General features: G+C 43.9%; 1 protein-coding gene and 1 long non-coding RNA gene across 2 annotated transcripts; both read left to right on the forward strand.

Moving 5' to 3' along the window:
• Positions 1-1736: 1736 nt before the first annotated feature.
• On the forward strand, positions 1737-4589 carry LOC141729733 (uncharacterized). The gene is made up of 2 exons (XM_074545483.1): positions 1737-2316; positions 3625-4589. Exons 1-2 carry the CDS (start codon positions 1752-1754, stop codon positions 4041-4043), a joined length of 984 nt encoding a protein of 327 aa, XP_074401584.1. The 5' UTR covers positions 1737-1751; the 3' UTR covers positions 4044-4589.
• A 2451-nt stretch (positions 4590-7040) lies between these two features.
• Positions 7041-9868, forward strand: LOC141729734 (uncharacterized). Its single transcript, XR_012581184.1, has 3 exons — positions 7041-7972; positions 8673-8748; positions 8867-9868. It is a non-coding gene; the product is annotated as an uncharacterized LOC141729734 (long non-coding RNA).

Consider the following 9868-nt stretch of genomic DNA (forward strand, 5'->3'; position numbering starts at 1 on the left):
TTGCCAGGTGCGATCAAGGTGAGCGGGTTCAGTCTCAGGTACAGGAGATGAACAAGTGTCAGATTAGCTCGGGGCACTGCTGTGCAATGCAGCCGTGACAGGATTGATGTTTAAATACAGTTTAAATAAATTGGGGATTGTTTGGCTTTTATTGGGGTATAGGCTGGAGATTTCATAAAAGGTATAAAAATAGAAATCCAATTATATCCTATATATATCGATATCCAGAAATATTTAATATATGTAAATATACGTAAAAGAAATATATTGTGTAAAAAGAATATATCTATTATTATATAAAAAGGTATTCTCTCCAATCTATAAGATATCTATAAATATAATAAATGAAAATTACAAATGTAAATGTGAATACAATTATGACAAACAAAATTATTATTAAAATTTTAAGTGTGGTTTAAATAAAGGGGTGTCTTTGGTTTTTCTTTCCTTAGAGGCAGGGGTTTTATTTTAAATAATATAAGTACTATAGAAATCTAAACCGGCATAGAGAAATATATAATAAAAATCTAAAGTTGTAATGCTATACTATGAATTTAAAAACAAATAGAAATAGAAATCTATGTTAGTAACATGAAGAGATGTAATATACAATATAGTAAATATTATACAGTAATATAAATTCTAAATCTAAAAGCGAATATAAATATGACAAATAGATGATGGGGGCTCGGAGCAGCCCAGGTGTGAGTGTGAGGATGATGAGGGCTCGGAGCAGCCCAGGTGTGAGTGTGAGGATGATGAGGGGCTCGGAGCAGCCCAGGTGTGAGCTGTGAGGATGATGAGGGGCTCGGAGCAGCCCAGGTGTGAGCTGTGAGGATGATGAGGGGCTCGGAGCAGCCCAGGTGTGAGCTGTGAGGATGATGAGGGGGTGGCTCTTGCCGGGGCGGTTTTAACGGGGGGAGAGTTTGCCTCTGTACATTTTTGCACGGAGCTGCTGAGTGGAGGGGATTATGGGGCTCTCCCGGCGCTGTCTCACGGAAGGACTGCGAGAGCTTCTCCCAGGATCGGCGGAAACACCCGGATTCGCGCTTGGATACGTCCAAGCATCGCTTAAAGGAGGTGCCGAGGGACGAATCTTTGTGCCGGGGAGCAGCAGCCGAACAGGTGAGCCCGTGTGCGTTTGGAGCGGGGAATTTTGTCCTTCCCCTTTGCAATTTCATCTTGCCAGTCCCTCCCCGCTTCCCCAGGAACAAAAGTGCAGCTTATGAGGACGAAAGGGATTAAGGAGAAGGACGCAGCTCCTCTTCTTTTATTGTCTGCGTTTGAACTGAGGGGATCCCTCTTCACTTGTGGTTTTAAGGGCGTTGATTGCAGGAAAAGCTGCCTTTTCCAGGCTGTTGGGGGTATCCCGGGGGTGACAGGGAATCCCTGCGTTCTATTTGAAGGGGAATGGGAAAAGTATTCTTGTGGTGTTATGGGTTTGGTTTGAAGGCAGCCACCCCATTTTCATCACCCTAGGGTTGAAATGGAGGGGGCAGCCGTGGTGTCCCTCCTTTTCAAGGGTTTGAATGGAGGTGGAAATGGCCCTTTGCCATCAGTCGAAGGCTTTCATTTGAGGAGCGCCCCTTCTTTTGTGCTCTCGTAGGGGACGAACGTGAAGGGGAGAGGACACTTCTTTGCCCTTGTTGAAGGGAGGCGAGCCCCGCCTGCGGCGTCAGTTTCGGGCTTCGGTTGCGGGAAGCTGCAGCTGTGGCAGCGTTTGCAGGGCTGCAAGGGGGCCGTGCCGCTGCATGGGAGGGCGCTTGTGGTGCCCGCGGCCCGGGCCGGAACGTTGCCGCTCGGGAGCGGCGCTGGCACGGCCCGGGCAGCTGCCGGGGCGCACGGGGGATTTGGCGCGGCCGGGCCGGCCAAGGGCGGCGGTGGCGGAGCCGCGCCGGTGCGAGCCGAGGGAGCCGCGCCGGGCCGGCCAAGGGCGGCAGAGGCGGCGCGGGCGCTGCTGCGGCGGCCCGGGCGGTGCCGGCCGCTCCGTCCGCTCCGGGCGCGGGGCTCGGGCGCCGCCGCCACCCCCGGGCCCGGTGCCGGCCCCGCCGGGCAGGGGCAGCGGGCGCGGCTCTCCGGGCCGGCGCCGGCCCCGCGTGCCGGAGGAGCCGCCGGAGGAGCCGCTCTCCTGGCGGGAGCCGCGCTCCGTCCGGGGCCGGCAGCGAGCACGGCCTTCGGCTGCTCGCAGTGCTGGGGCGGTGCCGCGGTTCGGAGGCGCTTTTTCGGCATTGATTGCATCGCTGTGTTCGGTTTGCAGCGGGCGTACGCTAAGGGCTGCGGTGTTCTTCCTGAGTGGTGCCGGTGGGGATGATAAAGGTTCGTTTCGGATTGGGTTTCGTAGTCGGATATGTTTTTTTTGCCGGGGTATTATGTTTAGAAAGGCGCGCAATGGTTTTTACGGGTCGTAGCGCGAAGCAGCGGTTCGGATTTTAATTCTGTTGAGGTGGCTTTTATTGGCGTGAGCGGGTAGTGTTTGTTTCGGTGGGCTTTTGAGGTAGCGTCGTGTCGTTCATAGCAGCGGGTTTTTGATCTCGCGAATTGCATGTGTGTTTATCGTCTTCCAGGGCTTTTATTTATTTGGTTTGTTTGATTGTAGTGTATGTTTTATGGTTGCGGTAATTTGGGAGACATTGTTTATGGTTACGTGTGTCTTTAGTCTTTGTGTTTGTTTCTAGGTGTTATTTTTATTTTGATAGCTTGAGGCACTATGGGTTTATTCAGTTGGGAATAATATTTTTGTTGCAGATTTAAGTTTTTTTGGGTTTTGGGATTATTCTTGTTGGTGGTTTCTTCATTTTCTTTTATTGTTTTTGTCTTTTAATGTATTTGAGTATTGTTTCTCAGGGTTTTTTTTGGGAACATGGGTATTTATATGGTGGGTTTTTAAAGTATGTTTTTACTAGGGTAGTTAATTTCTTAATTTTTAGCGGTTGAGATGTTTTCCATTTTGTTAATTAGTTCAGTTTTTAAAGTTATTTTTACAGAGGATTGGTTATTCTTTGAGTTAGTGTAGAGGTAGAATTTTGTCTTTTTTTTTTTTTTAGTAACGTTCAGGGTGAGTGGCACTGTCTGGAGTTTAGAAGATTGGTTTGACTTTTTTTTAGTACCCTTTGTAATTTGCTCTGTGTGTTTCTATAGGGTTTTCTTTTCTTTTGGTTCCATTTTTCGGTCGTGATGAGAATTGTTATTGACAAGAGTGTTCTTTGTTTTTTCTCTGACGCTTGTTTGGATGTTCGGGTGTCTCGATGTTTTTGGAAGATATTGGTGGGAATTTAATGCTGTTTGTTCTGTCATTTCATTTAGGAATTGGATTTTAAATACACAATTATAACTCTCACTATATTGAAACAAAAGAAATAGATGTGCAGAAATGGGAATGAGCCAACGTTATTTTTATATATTCGGTCAATTTTTAAAATTTAACATGGAACATAAGTCATTATATGTTGCAATTAGTTATTCTATTTTTAATAGAGCATTGTGTATGTATACAGATATATGAATAGAGAATATAAATGGAAATACAACCCAAACACAAATGCAAATATAGAAATGTATTGCAACTATATACAGATATATAAAAAATTAGTAATAAATTCCCGTCCCCCGCCTCTATGGTTTCAGGATGGCGGAGACAATTTCCGGTCCTCCGAGCTGCCGTCTCTATGGTTTCAACGTGCCAGAAGGGTTTTCCGGTCGTCCCGTCCCTTCTCTCTATGGTTTCAAGATGGCGGAGACAATTTCCGGTCCTCCCAGCTGCCGTCTCTATGGTTTCAACGTGCCAGAAGGGTTTACGCGGTCGTCCCGTCCCTTCTCTCTATGGTTACAAGATGGCGGAGACAATTTCCGGTCCTCCTAGCTGCCGTCTCTATGGTTTCATCGTGCCAGAAGGGTTTATCCGGTCGTCCCGTCCCTTCTCTCTATGGTTTCAAGAAGGCGGAGACAATTTCCAGTCCTCCCAGCTGCCGTCTCTATGGTTTCAACGTGCCAGAAGGGTTTATCCGGTCGTTTTTATTTGGTTAGAGGCAGGAGTTTTATTTTAAATAATAGAAGTGTTATAGAAATGTGAATCTTAATATAGAAATAGATAATAAATATATAAAGGGAGATTGCTAAACTATGACTACAAATTGAACTCTAAATATAGGTAAGTAATATGAAGAGTTGTAGTATAGAATAGAAATAACATGATACGGCAATATGAATTATAAATGGGAATATAAATATAAAAATAGGTAAGTATAGTTTAAAAGAAAGGGAATTTTTTGGCTTTTATTTAAGTAGAGGCAGGGGTTTTATTTTAAATAGGTGTTACAGCAGTAAAAATCTTGACGCAGAAATATGTAATCAATGTATACAAATATGTATAAAAATATATAACTGCTCGCATCAGATGTAATGTAGAATATAAATTTATTTACAAATTGAGATTGATAAAGATAAATGTATAAGTAAGCAATATACATTAATGTACATTATAAATGCAAATAGGAATATAAAAATCAGACATAAGGATAAAACCTATTTAAATATTGTTTGAAAGAAAGGGTTGGGGTTTTTTTTATTCTTACTGGGTTAGAGGCAGGGTTTTTATTTTAAATGATATGAATGTAGATATTATTGGTATATATTTCTCAATATTGAGATATACAATCAAGATATAAATATATATATAAACACAAAATATAAGTAAATAGAGATAATAGGAAGAGATGTAATGGAGAATACAAATAACAGCATACGTAAGTATACATTTTAAATGTAAATGTGAATATGGACCTGAAAAACAGAATTTTAAAAAATATTGAAATACAGTTGAGAAGAAAGGGTTTTCTTTTTGGCTTTAACGTGGGTGGAGGCAGGGGTTTTATTTTAAATAATGGAAGTGCTACAGAAGTAAAAATCCTCACACAGAAAGATATAATAAATATATAAAGATCTGAATAAAAATACGAAAAAAAAATAGAAGTAATAGGAAGAGTTGTAACAGAGAATATAAATTTATAAATAAATGGGAAAATAGAAATGCAAAATCGAACACACATCAGTATAGAATTTAAATATAAATGTGGATCTAAATTTGAAAAATATTATTAAAAAAAAAAAATGAAATACAGTTGAAATGAAAGGGGTTTGTATTTGGCATGTATGGGTGGACGCAGGGGTTTTATTTTGAATCCTGCAAGTGTTAGAGAAGTAAAAATCCTAAGAGAAATGTATACTTCCAATGTAAAAATAGGTATATTTCGAGCGGGGCCGAATTGTTCGGAAGAGGCGAAGAGCCGAGTGTTGCCGAAAAGAGGCGACTGGAGCCGAAGAGCCGAGTGTGGCCGAACAGAGCCGACTTGAGCCGAAGAGCCGAGTGTAGCCGAAAACAGCCGAGTTTACACCAAGAGCCGAGGATAGCCGACTGGAATCGATAGCCGAGGGTAGCCGACACTGGCCGCATTTAGACAATGCGCCGAATGTGACCGAGTTTCGTCCAACCGTGCCGAGTTCGGCCGTAGAGCCGAACTGAAACGAGTTTAGACCAAGAGCCGAACCAAGCCGAATTGAGCCGAGTTTCTTGAAACAGAACCGAAGGACGCCGCAGCGCTCTCCCTGCAGGTCTCCGGGGCACACGGCAGGGGGCGCTGTATAAAGTAAGTATAAAATATCAACTATCTATAAGAAGAAATAAAAGCTCTATGTCATGTGCAGCAGTAGAAAATTTCAGGCTCCCAGGGAATAAATAGTTTTCTTTACATCATTTTCGTTTTGCAGGTTTTTTTTACTCCCAGGTAGCCTGAAAGTTTCTACTGCTGCTTTTTTATTCTTAAGCTAGAAAGGAAAACCAAGATCAGAAACAGAAGAAAAGGAAAGGAAAAGGAAAGGGAAGGAAAGGAAAGGAATCAGGAGCACCAGAGGGAAGGGAAGGGGTGAAAAGCAGAGTGAAAAAAGAAAAAAGAGTTGGAGCGAAAAAGAGAGGGCATTCGGGAGGAGCGTTGCTGCCTCAGGTCCTTCCCCGCCCAGGGGCGAAGGACCCGTTTGATGCCCGGGAGGGACTGCAGCTCCCGGTGGCGGAGGACGGAGCAGTGGCTGTCAGCCCGAGACTACAACTCCCGGCAGGCCCTGCTGCCGGCGAGGCGTGTGACGCAACGGCTGGCGCGGCACCGGAGTGGCTGGCGTGCCAGGCGGCCGCGCGGGGCTGTGCGCGGGCAGCTCCCGGCGCCGCGGCGGCGACGCCGGAGGGGCGAAACCTCCGTCTGGCCGCCCGCACGGAGCTGAGCAGCGCGGAAGGGGCGTCGGCCCGGTTCTTCGGCCTTACTGAGCGGTAGCGATGGCGGAGGGCGAGGCGGTGCTTTGCTGCCGCGGGCCGGGAGCTGCAGGAGCCGCCCCGGGCGAGCGGCGCCGGGCGCTCCCGCGGTCCCGGTGGGGCGGCTGCCCTCAGGCTGGCGGAGGCGCAGCAGCCCCCGAGCTGCAGCCGTCTCCCTCGGGCTGTTGCCGGTGCTGCGGGCGGAGGCGGCTCCGCCGCGTGTTGGGCGTTGCGAGCAGAGAGCGCTGCCATATCGCCGGAATGACTGGGCTGCTGCCTGCGCTAGTGCTCGAGGCTCTTTCTGCCATGCAAACGGATGGAGCGGCGCTGAGCGGTAAAGCCAGAGATGGCCGGGAAAATGCCCAGCGCAGGGAGCAGGCGGGCTGTATCCTTCCGATGGCACAGGTGCGATCTGCAAACTCATCCCCTTCTGCCCCTGCCCTCCCCAGCCCCAGGGAAAGTGCTTTCCAGCATTGTCGGGCTTCTGAAAGACAAAACTTGTGATTTGACACTAGCATCCAGAAAAGCTTTCTGTCTAGATTAGCAAATGCCTAAATTGTTCTTGGTTACATCCCATGACTGGTTTTAGGCAGTGACTTTATAGTGCTTTTAGGATTTTCTTGTACAAAGGTGAGAAAATAGGCAGGTCTGATAGCGGTTTCACTTTTTTTCTACTTCACGTTCCATGAGATTCTTTTATCCAAGCACTTGTTTTAAAATTGTACTGTAGGCGTTTATGGTTCACTTTTTTTTTCTTTGCAGCACCCGTGACTTTTTTTTTTCCTCTAAATCGGGAGTAAATATAGCTGAGTAAAATGACCTTGGTTTTCTTCTTTCTTTTTCAACTGAGTTGTTTTTATTAAAAATCCTATTTGCCTATAGAAAAAGTGGGTATGTCCTGTAATATATCCTAGCTTTTCTTGTTTGCAGGGTACTCAGAAAATATGTCTCCCTTAGAGTCCCACAGAAACGTTCTCAGTGCGATCTCTATCAAGGTATGCATTTACAAATAAGTGATCCCTTTAGATATTTGACTGTGTACCTTTTCCTGTAATTCAGAGCTTTCGTTCTGTGCCTTTTATGATAAACCTATAAAGCATGTAAAAATGGTTTTGCACGTCTTAATCGTTGCAGGCAGCACTAAGTGGATTTAGAGCCTGTTCTTGACCAGACAAAGGGAAAAAGTGTGACTTTGATGCTGAACTTGTCATTTTTCATTGGACTTGTCTTTAGTTATTTAGGAATAGAGAGAACTAGAAAAAGAGAGAAATAGAATTGGTTATTGAGCACTCCTCAAATGCTCACCGTGATTCAGTGCAGAGCCGAAGTGAAGGGTGATGGAACAGAGCTCTGTGCTTTAGAAGGAAATAAATTTAAACCTGACCTCCACACAGTGTCTCACTAACTTCTGTTGTTTTAAAATACAAAATACGTTTAGGAAGTGTTGGAAGTTAGTATTTTGGGAAAGAAATGGCAGTTCCACAGAACATTGCATTTAACAGAGGCTCTCGGAACGATTCATGTTGTAACTGCTGTCACTGCAATCGGTTGGTGGTTCAGCCTTGAAATGTGCACTTGCCCTTCTATAAAGCACTGTTTTGTTTGCCTTTCAGTGCTATGAGTCTTGATAAATTGGAGAAGAGCCCAAGAGAAGTTTTTCATCCCTTGATATAAAAGGTAGGAAGTGACTTTTTTTGGTTTGGTTCTTTTTCTTTATTATTTTCTGGAAATAAAAGTAATTAAGTATAGGTACGACTGGTTTGTTTCTTCCAGTAGCAGGTGATAATAATAGTAGTAGTAATAGTAAAAATAATAATAGAAATAATAATAATAATAGTAACGTAATACTACTGAAACTGTCTTTATCCATTGAACTGGCCATTTCAAATCAAAACTTGTAAACACAAATCAAACCATCATCCTTGTAGAATCTTTCACGGCAGTGGGCTAAAGATCCTGGTTTTGTTGACAGGATTTATCGGTTCTGGAAGAACAAGAGGGAAGTACAAGCCTAACTACTTCTAGCTCACAGACCCGTCCAGTGAATACAGCTTTGTATTTTGATGGGCTTGTGATGACTTTGAAATCGATTCCTCATTACAGTAAAAAAAAAAAAATGTTTTTTTGAACGTGACAGCAGAAATAACTTTCAGTACCAACTTAATAATAATAGATCACCAATTTAAGTTAAAAATTCATGCTATACTATCAGAATTTAAAGGTAAAATATTATGTATTAGGTGATGGTATAAAGTGTACGTTCTAATGTGTAGGATGTATGCAGAGATACATACATACCTGAAAGTCCTTAGAGGAAACAAATTTTTATGTCTGCTGTTTGACTGTTTATCATACAATATTTGGTTTTATTTCCCAGGGATCGGTGAATTTTAACTTTGGAGTCCTCTGTGCTAAGGATGCTCGGCTTACAGATGATGAAATGTTCAGTAATGGTGAGTTTTTCACCTTCTCTTTAGTTGCTATGCTGATCTGAATAAGAAAAAAACAAAAGCAAGAGAAAAAAAAAGGATGGTTTATTATTTTTTTACGCTGTTATGTTTGTTTCCTCAGTATTTGCTGCAGCTCTGCTTACCCAAACTTTGGGTTCCTTCTGTCCCACTGGGAGTCGCCCGATTTGGTTGCATCTGGTGAAACTCACCCTGAGACCTTGGAGAACCAGCTCAAACTACGTGAGAGCCATTTGCAGTTCTCTCCAGACACCTGGAGAATGGGTGATGCTTCTGAGGATCTGGCAAATGTGCTTCTATCAAAACTCAGTCTGTGAAATTTCTGGGGAAAACCCTTCTGTGTACCGAAGGGTTCAAACTCTGGTGAGGATCCAGTTATCAGGTGCTCACCTGGATGGTTCCAGCTCTTAAAGCGAACACTTGTACTCTTGCCCTGTAGTTTATATCAACTGTATTTTTGTTATTTTGCAAGATTTCACGGCTTTGCAAAATATTGTGCATTTGACTCTTTGGAACCTGTCAGATCATTCTTTGGTGCAGCACCACCTCATGGGACACTTGGCTGCTGTCCTGAAGGGGTTGGTCGTAAATCCTGGAGGGTTTATAAGTCTTCTGTCCCCAGGGAGGTATCGTGCTTTGTTTGCTTTTGTTCTGTTTGTTAGGCGCTGCTTCTCACTGGAAGTATGAATTTCAAACTACCCTGTTCTTTTTTTAACTGTTTTCCTGGTTCTCTCCCTACGGCAGGGAAAGACTCTCGTGTCCTTGTCGTCAGGCTCGGTGCTGTCCAAAAAGATACAGAGACTAAAACAATCATAAGAAGCAAAATATGACTGCAGGGAAAACAAGCTGGAGAGAACAAAAGGTGGTATTGTTATCCTTACCCTCTATTAGAAACATCCACTGTGCTTTGATGCTGGTAGCTGCCAGGGGCTTGTTAGCTCTTTGTAGGCAGGTGTGGGTGTTCACTTGTAGGTTTTTTCTCTGGACAAGTCAATTCAATCTTTGCTAAGCTTATATTTGCAGATTACTCTCTAGCACAGTCCAGCATGACATTTTTGAATGTTGTAAAAATACCACGTTACTTGGAAATTGCTAATGATGAGAA

Source organism: Zonotrichia albicollis, chromosome 7 (assembly GCF_047830755.1).
Source record: "Zonotrichia albicollis isolate bZonAlb1 chromosome 7, bZonAlb1.hap1, whole genome shotgun sequence".
In the NCBI taxonomy this organism is placed as follows: domain Eukaryota; kingdom Metazoa; phylum Chordata; class Aves; order Passeriformes; family Passerellidae; genus Zonotrichia; species Zonotrichia albicollis.

Excerpts from the sequence above, each read along its gene's own strand:
- LOC141729733 (XM_074545483.1), top strand. The coding sequence starts at position 1,752 with ATGGGAGGGCGCTTGTGGTGCCCGCGGCCCGGGCCGGAACGTTGCCGC. Across the intron at positions 2,317-3,624 it reads TGCCGGTGGGGATGATAAAG|GATGGCGGAGACAATTTCCG; the intron begins GTTCGTTTCGGA and ends CTATGGTTTCAG.